The sequence below is a fragment of the Notolepis coatsorum genome, assembly GCF_963971535.1.
Source record: "Notolepis coatsorum genome assembly, chromosome: 17".
Lineage (NCBI taxonomy): Eukaryota > Metazoa > Chordata > Actinopteri > Aulopiformes > Paralepididae > Notolepis > Notolepis coatsorum.
The window spans coordinates 38,772,970-38,790,772 of NC_140181.1; the positions used below are offsets into that span (position 1 = coordinate 38,772,970).

General features: G+C 42.3%; 1 protein-coding gene across 1 annotated transcript in view; it reads left to right on the forward strand.

The window, feature by feature from the left end:
* vps13d (vacuolar protein sorting 13 homolog D) overlaps positions 1-17,803 on the forward strand; it is a 200,101-nt gene that overhangs the window by 148,137 nt on the left and 34,161 nt on the right. Inside the window, exons 50-56 of the mRNA XM_084334010.1 lie at positions 3,962-4,137; positions 5,073-5,196; positions 6,501-6,736; positions 8,441-8,543; positions 12,353-12,510; positions 12,986-13,094; positions 14,884-15,054. Of these exons, the coding sequence (XP_084190136.1) occupies positions 3,962-4,137; positions 5,073-5,196; positions 6,501-6,736; positions 8,441-8,543; positions 12,353-12,510; positions 12,986-13,094; positions 14,884-15,054 (1,077 nt within the window). The remainder of the gene's footprint in view (positions 1-3,961; positions 4,138-5,072; positions 5,197-6,500; positions 6,737-8,440; positions 8,544-12,352; positions 12,511-12,985; positions 13,095-14,883; positions 15,055-17,803) is intronic.

Here is a 17,803-nt window from a genome sequence, read left to right on the forward strand (position 1 = left end):
AGATGTGTTTTTGACCAACAACTAGACTAACTAGACGAAGTGCCCCTTTTAAGTGCATTAGCAACAAGTACCAGTATTTGAAGTCATAGGTCGCTTTCACATGTAGTTTTGGTGGACTCGGTGCGGTTCTGGTGGTGAAGTTGCAACATTGTTGCATTCTTCATTTGGTTCGCCTGCGTTCACACAGCAATTTGTCAGGTGCACCGAACTTTCTGAACAATGTCACGCGGTCGAAAAGGGCGCTCATCTATTGGACACAATGGAGAGTGAAGATCCCTCCCTTTCAGGAAGTGAAATGCGCGTCAACACAAACTGCGTGAATAGTGATAGTAGCAGAGACGTGGCATTGATCCATCGTTCGATTATAATTCCCATTACCGCCATCCTCTCGCTAAACAACTTGTACACCTCGTTGTTTTTGTGAGTGCCCACATTCCCCACAAGCAGCTGTTTTATTTGGTCTTCTGCCCCCCAAGTCTGTCCACGAGACATGTTTACACAGTGTGCTTGTTTTGCAGTGAATGCCGCGCTGCGGTAATATTAATAATAATAACAGCTGTGTTTTTTTTCTTCCTTCTACCCCAAGATGCACAGTAGATAGATAGATAGATAGATAGATCGATAGATAGATAGATAGATAGATAGATAGATAGATAGATAGATAGATAGATAGATAGATAGATAGATAGATAGATAGATAGATAGATAGATAGAGATATATAGATAGATAGATAGATAGATAGATAGATAGATAGATAGATAGATAGATAGATAGATAGATAGATAGATGCAGTGTGCTTGTTTTGCAGTGAATGCAGCACCGCGGTAATATTAATAATAATAACAGCTGTGTTTTTTTTCTTCCTTCTACCCCAAGATGCACAGTAGATAGATAGATAGATAGATAGATAGATAGATCGATAGATAGATAGATAGATAGATAGATAGATAGATAGATAGATAGATAGATAGATAGATAGATAGATGCAGTGTGCTTGTTTTGCAGTGAATGCCGCGCCGCGGTAATAATAGATGGTTTATCAGGTGACTTCCTACGTTTGGTCCGCGTTTGGTCCGATGAAGCGAACCGAGACCTACGTTTTCAGGCGGACCAGAGTTTGCGTGTTTGGTCCGATGACCGAGTTCGACGCACATTCACACAAACCCGAAAAACCGGACTATCGAATTCTGGTCCGATAGTCCGGACCAAACAGCCCCTGTGTGAAAGCGACCATACACTGTACATGCTGTTTAGTATTTGCCCATTAGAACAATTAACACTTTGGCTGCCAGGAGCCGTGTTAAAACGTCATTCCCGGCCATGCTCAAGTTGCCGGAGGACGCTTTACAGCGTCCTTATATCAATATTTCAAAAATCTGCGATCGGATTCATATGTCCCCTCCGCTGGCCTGAGATCCACCAGGAGGACCCACTGAGCTCTCTGGCGGTTCAGGAGCGCCATCTGGTGGCCGATCGGCGCAATCGCTTAACAGGAAGTGGCATAGAGGTTGTGCTGGACGGCCGTATTACTTCCGGGCACTCGCTATAGGTCCCGGCATTCTAGCTCGTCAGAATACACAGCGATCGATTGCCAATAACTCGATAAACAACATGATTTGGACGTATATACCATTATACAAGCTGGAGATGGACCGGGTAAATCTACATCCCATAATGATACAATTTCTACTCTACGATGATCGCCCAACGGCGCGCGGAGACTGGGGTGAGTTTTAGCGTGTAATGTTACCGTCTTCGATACTAACTGCTATTATCAACATTTGACCCACATTAGATGATTGGTATAACGCTGCCCACGGAATTATAAACGCCCCCTAGCCCATCCGGTCAACATCAGATGATGTGTAGTAACTTCTAGAAGTACGTCTAGTTAGGGCTGGGCGATATGGAAAAAAATCATATCGCGATAACGATATGATAATTTTATTTTATTTCTCGATATCGATAATTATCGAATTGTTATAAGTATATAAAAAAAATAAAAATAAATAAAAAAATTTAACAACAGATGTATGTTTATTTTGCAGCAATTCTTTGTCATTGCCGCCATCTTTAGTGTTACATCCCCTCACACTCCAGTTCTCAGGCTGCAGCTGGTTTAAAAGCTAAAGTAAACCGGCTTCTCTGCTGGCTGTGGCTCCAGAGGAGTTGAACAGTTCTGGCTCTGCTAGTTTATTTTCGATCTTTTGGCGCTTTTTTGGTGGACAAACCACCGCACATGTGCACTGTGACTCGTGACTGGAGTCTAGTTCTGCTAGCACACATAGCCTACTGTGTACAGACGGTTTCAAAATGTATTTTAAATTAGAAAGCAAACAAAATAAATGGACAAGAGAAAAAGAAATCTGAATTTGGTCAGTATTGTCATTTGGACAAGCAAAGCCATTACTTTAAGTTGCAGGCAAGAAAGACAAGTCTGTCCACTGTCTCTGGTTTTAAAACTGCCCTGTTGCAGGTAAAAAAAAAAAAAAAAAAGTTTTTTTTTTAAATTTCGATATTCGATATCGATTATTAAAATATATCGCGATATTTATCGTTATATCGCCCAGCCCTACGTCTAGTTGGAATTTTTTATATCGCGCTGATTGCCATAAAACTGTATTGCATCATCAATATAATGCATTTGGGGCTATAGATCACGTTCTGGAGAAAGCTGCAGAAAGAGATGAAAACATACTTATACATTAGACCATACTTTACTATGAATATGTGAATGAAAAAGTTTAACGTTGCTACACAATGAACAATACATATAGGACTTTGAATGGGCCCTAATAATGGCAATGTAGCAATAGAATTTAAAAAGTTATAGCCATGCAAAGAAGGGGTACTTCTCCATAGACAAATAGAGCCGGCAACCTATGGTATATCATGAATTTAACCCATGGCAACCAAAGTGTTAAAGGTATCCATTATTTTACATTCACATTTCACACCTCATACTGTACAACCTTTGCAAAGTCCATTTTCTTTCAAGTAAGATCGTATAGACCAATCAATATGAAGCACAGGGGCATGTGGGCATGCTTGTGCGTCCTCACACTGAAAGAACACGTGATACACAATTTTGGGGGACCCCTTTTGTCCTACTGTGCGCTATAGCACCAATTTAGTTCTAGTGATCACAACAACTTAATTGGATACATTTTTCAGGGCTTTCCCCAGGATTTTCAAGCTGGTGCAGAGTCTCAACTATGGGGTGGTCCGTATATAGGCTATAGTTTAACTATACAAGGGTATAGTTTGGCGGCTGAGTGGCGCAGTGGGCAAGGCGCTCGCCACTAACGCAGGAGATGCTGGTATCGAGCCCAGCTCTCTGCGTTGCTACCAGCTTGGCCGGTCGTCATACTAACACAATTGGGCAGTGTTAGAGGGTGGGAAAGCCGGTGGGTGGGGATTGGACGTTGTGGACAGCGACTCCTACAGGTCGGTTGGTGCGCCTGTACAGCAGAATCAGGAAGTATCGGGGGCAGCGTGAGCCTCCCACGCGTTACTCCTCGCCACTGAGAGATCGCGCTGTACAGGTGAAAAGATGCGACAGCTGCCTCCTTGTGTACCGGAGGTGACACGTGATGCAAGGCTTGGTCCTCACTGCAGCCGACCAGTGGGAGGCGTAGTCTAGCAACGTTCGAGACAGGGGAGGGGAGAATTGGAAATACGAAATTGGGATGGGAGAAAAATAGAAAATGGGAGAAAAAGTGGATAAAAAAAAACAAGGGTATAGTTTAACATTGAACGCGGAAACACATGCACACATGCACACACACAGAGGAACAGAGCCATCAGAGTACCAAGCAATCACGTATTAGACAATGATGCATCTGTTTCTAAGCTGGCCTCAAGCTTTAACTGCAAACAGGAAAACACATGGTAGCGCTGGCGTGTTGTCATAGTGGCACTGCATCAGTTCCTAAATGAAACCTCCATACTACTCCTTAGGGCACCGCCAACCCAGAGGGCTACATCTCCACCCTGCCAGGCTCCAGCGTGGTGTTCCACTGGCCCAGGAATGACTATGACCAACTGCTGTGTGTTCGACTCATGGACACGCCCAACTGCACCTGGTCGGGGGGCTTTGAGGTCAACAAACCCAAGTCTTTCCATGTCAACATGAGGTCCGTAATGACGACTACACACACACACACACACACACATACATACATACATACATACATACATACATACATACATACATACATACATACATACATACATACATACATACATACATACATACATACATACATACATACACACATCAACATGAGGTCTGCAGTGCCATTTAGGGGAGTGTCATGGTTTCTCCATAGAGCTCCATTATACTTTTAGTCAAGAGGAGTGCCATGGTTTTTCCATAGAGCTCCATTAATACCTTTAGTCATGGGAGTGCCATGGTTTCTCCATAGAGCTCCATTTTACCTTTAGTCAGAGGAGTGCCATGGTTTCTCCATAGAGCTTTAGTCAGGGGAGTGTCATGGTTTCTCCATAGAGCTCCATTAATACCTTTAGTCATGGGAGTGCCATGGTTTCTCCATAGAGCTCCATTTTACCTTTAGTCAGAGGAGTGCCATGGTTTCTCCATAGAGCTTTAGTCAGGGGAGTGTCATGGTTTCTCCATAGAGCTCCATTATACCGTTAGTCAGGGGAGTGTCATGGTTTCTCCATAGAGCTCCATTATACCTTTAGTCAGGGGAGTGTCATGGTTTCTCCATAGAGCTCCATTATACCTTTAGTCAGGGGAGTGTCATGGTTTCTCCATAGAGCTTTAGTCAGGGGAGTGTCATGGTTTCTCCATAGAGCTCCATTATACCTTTAGTCAGGGGATTGTCATGGTTTCTCCATAGAGCCCTGTTGTACTTTTTAGCGCCGCAACTCAGCGCTAGTAGGGGGCAACTCAGTCACGTGATTCAGCGGGTATTGCTTATTGGCTCGAACACAGTATGTTTATACACAAGCAGTAGCAGGTACAATCCCTAAACGGCACTAACATGTTTAGAAAAAGTGTGTGTGTACAAGGCCTGAGTTTTGTTTTGTTGCTTTGTTCTGTCAGGGACACCCTGGGGAAGTGTTTCTTCCTGCGGGCGGAGATCTCTCTGAAAGGAGCCACCTACCAGATCTGCTTCAGCGACACCGACCAGCTGCCTCCACCGTTCCGCATCGACAACATTTCTGAAGTAGGACATACTGTAGTCGGAACTGTCTGAAGTAGGGCATACTGTAGTCATATACTGTAGCTGTCTGAAGTAGGACATATCTGTAGTCATATAACTGTCTGAAGTAGGACATATCTGTAGTCATATAGCTGTCTGAAGTAGGACATATCTGTAGTCATATAGCTGTCTGAAGTAGGACATATCTGTAGTCAGAACTGTCTGAAGTAGGACATATCTGTAGTCCTACACCTGTATTAAGTAGGACATACTGTATCTTTAGCCATAGAACTGTAGTGTCAATTGAGTACCACAGACGAATAACCATATAACCAAGTCTGTTTTAAGTGAAAACAATGTTTTCAAACTTTATTATCTAAAGATGATAAGTTAGTGTTGTGTTCATTCTAGGCCTGTCCCCGACTAAGGATTTGTATAGTCGACTTTGACTTGTTGTTTTGCTGTCCATTAATATTTTCCTCTTTCCGCCCCACACTGCCTTCAAGTTGTTGCTATTTAAATTGTCCTCCAGCTTGTTTTCATTATTGTAAAGAAAGAGTATAGATGAAGATGCCTCCCACATGCACCTATACACAAAGAAGTCACATTAGAAGCAAAACAAGCATGCGGAAAAGACAAGCAAGACACACAAAAAGAGCAGACAAACATTGTTTAAGGACTTTGTGAAACAACACATTTTGCCATCTTTTACATTTATGTTATATACAGTAGTTGCTATAACAAAACTGTAAAACCTAACTGATTAGCCTAAACTATCTTAAATCGTGGTAATTTCATTTGATTTGACGTAGAAATAGCCAACCAACGTTTTTTCGTGCACACGTACCCTAAAGAAATACTGTATATACATACATATATACATATACCCTAAAGAAATATATACATACATATATATACATACCCTAAAGATATATATATACCCTAAATAAATACATACATACATACCGTACACATCTTCACATTTAATTTTCCTTTACCCACTTTCTTTTAAATGTTACTTGTCCTTTCGGACAAGTTATGTTTTTGTAGATTTCTATTGTTTTTATAAAAAAAAATTACTACCGGGCAGTCCGGTAGAGAGAGAGAGAGGAGGAGAATGGGAGACAGAGCAGGGGAAGACATTTGGCAAAGAACGCCGGGTCCGGGAATCGAACCCGGGTCGGCCATGTTGCGACGCAGCGAATTACGTGATTCGCCACTAGGGCGCCCCTTTACCCAATTTCATCTCTGGCATAAGAAATGTTAGAATGTAAAAATTAATTGATGACGTTCTTGAAGTCACACGTTCTCTACATATCTCCCCCCAGGTGCCTATCCAGTTCTGGCAGCACGGCGTGGCTGACATCCGGCTCCACACAGAGGTGAAGGCCGGCTCGGTGCTGGACCTGGCCTGTGACGAGCCCACGCTGCCCCCCTACCTCACCCTCACCGTCAAGGGTGCCGGCTCCTCCGAGGTCACGGCCGACATGAACTTCTTCCGAGAGTACAACAAACTGTACTACGAGAACTTCATCTACATCGCAGCCACGTACACCTTCTCGCAGTACGTACTGTAGCATTATAGGCCTGGTACTGAGGCTGACGCTAGGGATGTCACGATATGAATTTTTTTACGGTTTTACCACAATTACCATTAACCGTCTTGATTGAAGAATTTCTACCTGGGCAGGTCTTAATCTACCTAGATAAGTATAGCCTATGTATGGGAAATACTGATCAAACAATAAGATTACGTTATTGTTGATGGAGATGTTGGCATTACCTTTGTATATTATGCAATTATGAAGTTCAAGACTCTGTAGTAACAGCTGTGACATATTTTTGTAACAAATTACTTTAGGGGGCACAATAATAATGTGAGGAACTATTGTGCCCCTGAAGTAACGTCATAGGCTGGCCTTGACTTACAGTAGTTGACTAATAGTTATAGGGCTTTGTTGATTAGTTGATTTAATCAACACATTTGCAAAATGATGCTTCCCACATACAGCTATTACAGAAGGACCTCTTTACATCTATAGACCTCCCATGTGTTCATGTCTTGCTTACCACAGATGTCCTTATCATTAACTAATTTAGAGCCACGCCCATATGACCAAATTAGGTCTAGATTGCCACCGCTTTAATCAATGGGAGGATGGGGATATTTGTGAACGCTTAAACTATATCTTAAATTATGGCTATGGGTCTAATACACCCGTCGCTTATCAATGACTTGCTTGCAGTCAACATGTACGAAACGGATTGTTTTTTCATCGGTACATTTCCGTTTTATACCGTTTTGAATAAGAGTATAGTTTTGGAGATTTCTAGTAATTCAAGAGAAAGACACGATAATAGCCCTTTAGTGGAATACACAAAACACATTGTCATTTTTCGGCTTATCTATGAATAGTTTTCAAATAAACGCTAGATTATCGATAGTATATGTGTCCTCATGTACGAAGAGAAGCGGGGTCTGAAAAATCGCTTCTCCGTACTTAGGTCGGCGCGAAGCTCACACACACACGCTCCGATGGTGGAGAAAGGAACATCTGAATACCCCAAGATTCGTAACATAAAGGCCTTACCTCACATCTGATGTCATGCAAAAAGATGAATCCGATTCCAATCGCCATTCCAAATATCGATCGTGTCCATTGATCCAACGTTATAGTCCAAAACACAATGATCCACGATGCTCCCAGTGGGGGGACTCAATGCAATAGTATCCAGCTGCATGCCCGAGAAGTAAAACCTGGACCGGACTTATTTTTTTGATGCACAGTCCCAGCCAATCCAATCCAATGATGTGCAATACCATCTGGGAGATGATAGGTGGCGGTATTTGCCCTTTGCGAGCTCAGACCCATTCCCAATGATAACATCAGGCTGGATGGATGAAAAATTTATGGATATCGCTAATAAAAGAAATAACGATTAAAACCTGACTATACTCGTGATTGGCACTCAGCGCATGGCGAGTTAACCCGACTATACTTGTGGTTGGCACTGAATGGGTTAATTATCTTTCAGGAAATAAAATTATAAAAAATAAATAAATAAAATAAATACAGTAAAAGATTTGCTAATCGACAAACTAAGACTTAGTCAACTAAGACCAAACATTAGTTGACTGACTAAGAGGGGGAAGCTCTAAGTCTTAATCCATATTTGAAATGAATCCATAGCTGTTTTGCTGTATGTTGTAGTTGTAAGATGTAGTTGTAAGATGAAGTGATTTAGGAGAATGGTTTGATTGATACAGGGATGCTGGTAAGAGACCTATGGGGAAGAAACGGCTGGTGGGCTGTGCTGAGCTGGTGCTGGACGTGGAGACCAAGACCCACAGGGTTATCCTCAAGAAGAAGGTACCAGTACCACTGCCCCTTCACACCCAGCCTATCCAAGGACCATACCAGTGTCATTTTGTCTTCTCACCATTGCCAAAGATTAGTAGAGTAATATGATATTGTTAGCAAACGTGAAGGTGCCGTTGTTTTCACAAGGTGAATTACTTGTGTCTAGCGACTTTCAAGTTGCATGTAGTATGTTTCCACCCCTTTTCAACATCATTGGCAGTGTGAAAGGTAGGCTGATATCTAACACAACAGACTGTATACATTATGCTCACAAAATATGTTACAGACAGGGACAATCTCTGGTAAATGACACTAGTATGGTCCCTTTAAAGATGCTATAGATTAAATCTTTATACTGTAGAGTAGACTAATACATTTTAAAGAATACATCCACAGAGCTTTTAGAATAAAAGTATTGCTTTACCCCAAATCAATTATTATTTATCACAAGATCACACCAGATCACAAGGTATTGCCCCCATGGGTTGCACAGTCAAGAAGAAACCTCAACGGATCAAGAACAAAAACAAAACCACCATAAAATCCAGATATACAACACTCCCAGACTTTCCCCAATTGCGTAGCAATGAAAGTTAATACCAAATTTGCGTATGATATTGCCAAGGGGTAGCATATAAATGGAAAATAGCAAAGGGTCCAGGACAGAGCCTTGTGGGACACCGCATTTCACTGTGAAGGTCTCGGATGTTAAATCATTATAGACCAAACAGTGTGTTATATTGGTTAAATAAGATCCCTGAATGCCAACATGGTTCTTGAGCTGACTCAGAAGAATGGAGTGATCAACAGTGTCAAAGGCTGCACTGAGGTCAAGTAATAAGAGCACAGAGGTTAGGTTAGAATCAAGAAAAAGCAGTAAGTCGTTTGTGACTTTGGTAAGTTTCGGTGGAGTGGAAGGTTCTATAGCCAGATTGAAAAGATTTGTGAAGGTTGTTACTTGATAGATGGTCACTAAGTTGCATTGCGACTGTCCGTTCTAATATTTAGGATAAGAAGGGAAGATTGGAGATACTGTAGGTCTGTAGTTTTCCAAAATTAGGGGGTCGAGGTTCGTTTTTTTAAGTAGCGGTTTAATAATGGCTGATTTAAAGGCCAAGGGCACCACGCCAGTAGACAGTGAAGTGTTAAAGATGTTAAGTAGGGTGGGACCTAAAGTTGGGAGAAGTTCTTTAACCCTTTAATCGCCAAGGACGACTTAACACGTCATTCTCCGCCATGCGTAATCTGCCAATGACGTTGTACAGCGTCTTTGAGATCAATATTTCAAAAATCTGTCATGGCAATCATTCACCCACGGAGACTTGAGATCTCCTGTAGATCTCCTCTCAACTCTCCAACGGTTCAAGACCGCCATCTGGTGGCCGATCGGCGAATCGCCAAAACCGGAAGTGACGCGCCGGAAGTGGTGATCACTCATATTTCGTCCGGCCACTCGCTATCGCTAGCGGGACTCCAGCTTGATACACTGGACATCGATCGGTTGCAAATAACTCGATAAACAACATGATTTGGACGCATATAGTATTATACAACCTGGAAATGGATCGCATATATCAACATCCCATAATAGCGATATTTCTGCTCCACGCTGATCACCCAACGGTCAGAGGAAGCCGCGGTGAGTTTCAGCGTGTTTGATTATTATTAACCGTATAATCTGCTCTGATATATATATCGCCCATACTACATGAATCATTTAACGTCGGCCACGGACTTATAACCCCCCCCCCCCCCCCCCCCCCCCCCCTCCGGTCACCAGCAGATGATGAGGCATGACGTTTAGGACCTTGTACAATTGAAATTTTTTATCGGACGTCAATCGGTATCAAACTACATTTGATGATCTAATATATGTATTTGTGGCTATAACTCACGTTCTATAGAATGCTGCAGAAAACGATAAAAACATATTTATACTTTAGACCATATTTTAGTATGAATGTGTGAATGAAAAAGTAGAACGTTGCTACATCCTAAACGATAGATACTTGATGTTGAATGGGCCATAGTAATGTCAATTTAGCAATACAATTTAAAAAGTTATAGCCCTGCAAAGAAGGGGAACATCTCCATAGACAAATAGAGCTGGCAGAGGACAGTATAAGATCAGAATAATCCCTGGCAGATAAAGGGTTAATGAGAGTTGCTGGAAGAGGGTCAAGCAAGCAGCTTGAGGGTTTAGCTGCACCAACCAATTTTGAGAGAACACTACGTGAGATGTTTTCAAGGCAGGATAGCGTATGGCTGGATACACGAAATGCACCTGATTGGATAAACGTGCTGCTAGTTGAGACATGCTGACAGGCTGGTACTCTTCTAGTGGGACATCTAGTGGCATGTTATCTATAGCACCTTTAACACTTTAACTGCCGAAAAAAACGGAACTCGTCATTCCCCGCCATGCTCAAGTTGCCGAGGACGCCGTAACTCGTCTTTGATATCAATATTTCAAAAATCTGTGATCGAAATCATATTTCCCCTCCGCAGCCTTGACACACAGTGCTGATCTCCTCTCAACCCTCTAGCGGTTCAAGAGCGCCATCTGGTGGCCGATCGGCAGATCGAAACCGGATGTCAACCTTTGAACCGGCAGGACTCACTCCATATGGGGTCCGGGCACTCGCTAATGTTAGAGAGACTCTGTCTTCACACAGTGAACATCGATCGGTGGAAATAACTCGAAAAAACAACATGATTTGGACGTATATACCGTACTTTTCGCACTATAAGCCGCACCTGACTATAAGCCGCAGCAGCTAAATTGAATGATGTGTACATATATAAGCCGCACTGGACTATAAGCCGCAGGTGTTTTAATGTTTAATTACCATATGCAATTAGCATTGGGACACAATACTGTCGGACAAATAACAAGAATTAACTCATTTACAAGTTGTATTAAGTTTAGCAAATAAGGGAACAGATAAATAACATTTCAATGCAGTCAAAAAAGCTATATTTTGATTTTTACATTTTCGGGTTTGGTCACGTCGAGTCACATATAAGCCGCACCGTTATATAAGCCGCAGGGTCGAAAAATGGGGGAAAAAGCCGCGGCTTATAGTCCGAAAAGTACGGTACTATTATACAACCTGGAAATAGATCAGGCATTTCAACATCCCATAATTGAAAACTGTCTACTCCACGCTGATCGCCCAACGGCCCGAGGAGACTGGGGTGAGTTTTAGCGTGTAGTATTACCGTGTTCGATATAAACTGCTATGATGAACATATGACCCACATTAGATGAATGGTATAACGTTGCCCACGGAATTATAAACGCCCCCTCGCCCATCCGGTCAACATCAGATGACGTGTAGTAAATTCTAGAAGTACGTCCAGTTGAAATTTTTGATCTCGCACAGATTCCTACCAAACTGTATTTGATCATCAATATAATGCATTTGGGGCTATAAATCACGTTCTGGAGAAAGCTGCAGAAAGAGATGAAAACATACTTATACTTTAGAAGACCGTATTTTAGTATGAATATGTGAATGAAAAAGTTTAACGTTGCTACACCATGAACAATACATATAGGACAATCTAGCAATAGAATTTAAAAAGTTATAGCCCTGCAAAGAAGGGGAACTTCTCCATGTTAAATAGAGCTGGCAAGGGATGGTATATCATGAATTTAACCATGGCAATCAAAGTGTTAAAGATACATTTTTGTTATCCTTGAGACATAGATCATGGAGAAGGGGGTATAACCCAGTACTAGGACTATTCCTAATATAATACACTATATTCCCATCCACTTAAGTTCCCATCCATTCTTCCATTGTGTCTTCCAGGAACCTGGGAAGCGCTCCCAGCTGTGGCGGATGACGGGGACAGGCATGCTTTGTCACGAAGGCTCCTCCCCCCCGCAGAGCAAACCAGCCCAGCCACGCCCCCTGAACTCCTCCTTGGTGCTGGACATCGCCGGGCTGGCAGCCGTCACTGACAACAGGTCCGTAACGCTCACTTGTCTTCTTTTACCAGATGATAAAAAGAAAGGTTCGAAAAATGTATTTGATTGGTGACGTTTTTTATTGAATGGAAACATTTGAGGAATTACTACTAATAGTTCAATTTACAAATGGAAAATTATGCAAAAGAATATTATGATTAAGCATTGTATCCAGTTGTAGAGCAACTTTCATTTCACAAATTGTGATGTTTATTGTTGTAAAGAACAATCTTCAGTTCAGTAGAAAGCTATCCGGCTGCAAATTAATGGAAGCAGATACGGACCACTAGCCTAGCTTAAAATTCCGGAAGAGGTGTTATTGGCCAACAGCAAGGCTAGCTTGTCCGTATCCACTTCCCAAAAAAATTATATCACTTTAGAAACAGTATTACATTTTAAATGGATGATTAGTTCAAATCAACATTTTCTTGTATTTGATATTCCCCCCTTCTTCATCAACTCCCATTCTACCCAGCTATGAACCACTGATGCTGAGGAGGCCAGATTCGCGGCGCAGCACCACCCAGACGTGGCATTTTAGCTTAGGCATGCTGACCTGTGGCCTCCCCCGGCTGGTTGTACAGGTGGGTGCCCTCCTGTCTACCTTTCACCTAACGTTCTGTGTATGTATGTAAATATAATAATAATAATAATAATAATAATAATAATAATAATAATAATAATAATAATAATAATAATAATAATAATAATAATAATAATAATAATAATAAAAACAGAACAGTCAAGAGTAAAACAATGATCTTGGCAAAATTGTCAGTGGAGTTAAAAACAAGACAAACAATGTAAACGTATGAAATATAAAACAGTGGCACACATGGTGCAGTTATAGTGAATATGCCCAGTAAGCAAGGCAGTTAAACGACAAGGTTAAGAAAAGAATAAGATAAACAACAAGAAGTATAAAAAAACAGTGAAGTTAAAATAACAGACAAACATACAGCAGGGGGTATTGAGCAGTGATGGAGGTTATAGTTTGAACAGATGGGTTTGCGAGTTTGAACAGATGGGTTTTCAATTGTGATCTGAATGATGAGAGTGAGTCTGACTGTCGGATGTGTGGGGGCAGGGAGTTCTAGGGTCTGGGAGCCGAGCAGCTGAACGCTCTGGCACCCATGGTACTGAGGCGTGAGCTGGGGATGGATAAGAGTCCAGTAGAGGATGAGCGGAGGGTGCGGGAGGGGGTGTAATCTTGGAGGAGGTCAGTGATGTAGGTGGGGGCTAGATTATGGAGGGCTTTGAAGGTGAGTAAGAGGTTTTTGAAATCAATAATATATGAAGAACAATAATAATTATATTATATTTAAATATAATATATTTATATTATATTATTATTATTATAATAATAATAATAATAATAATAATAATAATATGTCTCACATATATATATTTAATAATAACCCTACTACCCTCAGTACCTACACAATCAGACAGAAGCTACTAACTCTACTACCCTCAGTACCTACACCATCAGACATTAGCTACTAATCCTACTAACCCCAGTACCTACACAATCATACATTAGCTACTAATCCTACTACCTTCAGTACATACACAATCAGACATTAGCTACTAATCCTACTACCTTCAGTATCTACACAATCAGACATTACTAGCTACTAATCCGACTACCCTCAGTACCTACACAATCAGATATAAACTACTAGGCGGCTAGGTGGCGCAGTGGGCAAGGTGCTCGCCACCAACGCAGGAGATGCTGGGTTCGAGCCCAGCTCTCGGCGTTGCTACCAGCTTGGCTGGTCGTTCATACTAATACAATTGGCAGTATTAGGCGGTGGGAAGCTGGTGGGTGGGGATCGGACGTTGTGGACAGCGACTCCTACAGGTCGGTTGGAGCGCCTGCGCAGTAGAATCAGGAAGCGACGAAGGCGGCGTGTCCCTCCCACGCAGACCCTCGCGGCTGAGAGATCGCGCTGTGCAGGTGAAAAGATGCGACGGCTGCCTCCTCGAGTACCGGAGGGGACACGTGATGCAAGGCTTCGTCCACATTGCAGCCGGCTTGTGGGAGGCATGGCCTAACAACGTTCGAGACAGGGGAGGGTAGAATTGGACAATAAGAAATTGGGGACGGGAGAAAAAATAGAAAAATGGGGAGAAAAAGTAGATACAAAAAAAATATATATATATAAACTACTAACCCTACTACTCTCAATACCTACACAATCAGATAGAATTGTCCCATTCTCATGTCCCATCCCAGTCTTATCATTGTAGGCAGTATTCTGTATTTTGTCCGAATTCCAATTTCTATCCATGACTTAAAACGTATAAAAAAACTATAAAATGTAAAACATGTTCTCTTCTCTTTGTTTCCGGTTGACCTCCGACCTGCAGGCTAACGGTAGTGTGGCGGGGCTGTATGACGGGGCGGAGGTGGTGCTGGGGCCCGACTCCTGCCTGATGGATGCAGCCCCTGAGCAGCAGTTCATCAACCAGAAGATGAGGCCGGGCTCTGGGGTGCTCTCGGTCCAGGTGCTGCCAGATGGACCCACACGTGTCCTGCAGGTTAGAGAGAGTTTTTAGACCCAAATTGTGACTTATTTATATTTATGGTGATTCTGTGATGACAGTGGCTCAGGAGGTAGAGTGGTCGTCTGGTAGTCGGAAGGTTCCCGATTCGATTCCCGCTCCTCCCGGGCAGCGTGTCGATGTGTCCTTGAGCAAGACACTTAAACCCTAATTGCTCCTGATGAGCAGGTTGGCACCTTGCATGGTTGCTTCCGCTATCAGCGTGTGAATGTGTGAGTGAATGGGTCAAATGTGAGGAACAAAATAGGATAAAAGCGCTATATAAATGCACCATTTACCATTTCTGTGGTTCAGTATATAAATGACAGTATTTAAATTGCATTATCAGCTTTACAGGTATGTATAAAATAAAAGAATACAAATGTTTCATCAAATGTCTTAAGCTGAGAGGTCAAGGGACCCCAGTGTAATCGGGCATACCGATTATCTTCCTCATCAAAATGTTGTAACTTTAGAGCGTGATTTCATCACTTTCCCAGTAACTTAGATGGGTGGTGTGTCTGGATTCCTCAAAGGTCTCTAGTTTCATATGATACTTATATATTCACTCTAGCCTTAAAACTGAGCTTGTGAGAATCTCTGAAAATCTGTGATACGCTCATCTTCAGAGGTTATATGGTTTTGGAAATGTTAAGTGATATGATACATGTTAAGTGAGATGATGAATGTTAAGTGATATGATTAATGTTAAGTGAGATGACAAATGTTAAGTAATATGATAAATGTTAACCTCTTAACACATTGGATGCCAAAAACGAGTATACTCGTTATTGCCCGCTATGCGTTGTGCGCCAGAAACGAGTTAACTCGTTTTTGGGATCAATATTGAATTTTTTCGCCATGGCATTCATAATTCATCCAGCCTCCCTCCGGGACTGCAGCTGGACCCTGTCTGATATTGCAACGCCTCAATACCGCCGCCTGGTGGATGTCGGGCGAGTTACACTCCAAGCCAAACCGGACGTGGCGCTCGGTGCATCGAGGAAATTCCTCCGGCAGTAATATCTTGTAGCGTGGATCTAGATACACACTCGAGTGCATTGGGATCGCTTTCGAAACGCAATAATCAATATGATTTCGGCGTTTATTGCGTCATACAAACGGGAAATGGATCTAGCAGATAGACGTCAAATAATTGGAATATTTTTCCTCCAGTCTCATCTGTGAACGGTAAGAGGAAACTAACGTTATTTTCAGCCCGATTGTTTATTAATTTCACGGCAATCCATCTGATCAACGTATCAACCCATAGTAAAAAAAAATACGCTACTGACGATCAAGGAATTATAAACGACCCCCCCCCCCCCCCTTTCCTTCACGCATGATGAAGCATAATGTATACCAATCATATACATTTGAATTTTTTAATATAGCGTGTATAGGAAAGAAACGCCAATCGATAATCTATCATATGCGTCAGGGCCTATAACTCGCGTTTTAGGAATTACTGCAGAAAACCTTAAAAACATACTTATATTCACGACGGTATTAACACGACAATGTATGAATGAAAAAATATAACGTTCCCACATCCGGAACGATAGATACCCGATGTTGAATGGGCCATAGTAATGTCGATATAGCTATAATATTTAAAAAGTTATAGCCCTGGGCGGCTAAGTGGCGCAGTGGGCAAGGCGCTCGCCACTAGTGCAGGAGATGCTGGGTTCGAGCCCAGCTTTCTGCATTGCTACCAGCTTGGCTAGGGGTGGGAAAGCTGGTGGGTGGGTCCTGGTCGTTGTAAACAGCGACTCCTACAGTTCGGTCGGGGCGCCTGCTCAGCGAGGAAAAGGATCTAAGGGGGGTAGTGTGATCCTTCCACACGTTATACCCTCTCAGTGAGAGTCCGCGCTGCCAGGTGAAAAGAAGTGGTTGATTGGCTACACATGTGTCGGAGGAAGCATGTGATAGCCTCCACTCTCCCAGACCGACCGTAGGGGGTAAGTGCGCAGCGACCAGGAAGGGGATTGGGAATTGGCATAACGACTAACATTGGGATGGGAGAAAAACAGAGGAAAAAGGAGGGGGGGAAAGATAAAAAATAAATAAATAAAGATATTATAGCCCTGCAAAGAAGGTAAACATCTCCATAGGGTTACAGCACTGGCAGACTGGGCCCAAGGATGGGTACAATGCATGGCGGACAATGTGTTAACAGGCGCCCCAAAAAGTGGCCATTTTAGTTTTAGTTTTTAGCATACTTTTTTTGCAAACCAAAATACTATACTTTATACTTATAGCACATGCATAAGGTCTCTTTTGAAAGATAACATTCTGCGGTTTCAGATACAATAAAGAAAGATCACTTTTAGTGCTAATGAAATAGAGTAACATAGGTCTGAACTTGAGTTGTAGAAGACTTGTTACTCGTGTTTTTCTGTAGTAGTTGCAATATCCAGAAGTAGTATATCCAAAAAAAATGGTATGAGCTGGAAAACACCCTGGGTCCATAGCCTGAAGTCTGATTAGGAGCGATTTAGGTAAACTGTGTAAAAAAGTCTCATTGACTTCAATGCATTCTGCAGATTCCCATGTGGAAAGCCACTCTCATTGGCTACAACACTGTCCAATACATTTCGAGATAGCCAAAATGATTGACGGAGCTAGAGCCCTGGGAGTCAGGGGTGGTAATACACATTTTTTAAAGTCTGCCGTGTACTTTGGCGCACGCCTCACATATCGGCATGTAACTCGAGAACCGTTGAACGGATTTTGCCGCCTGAAA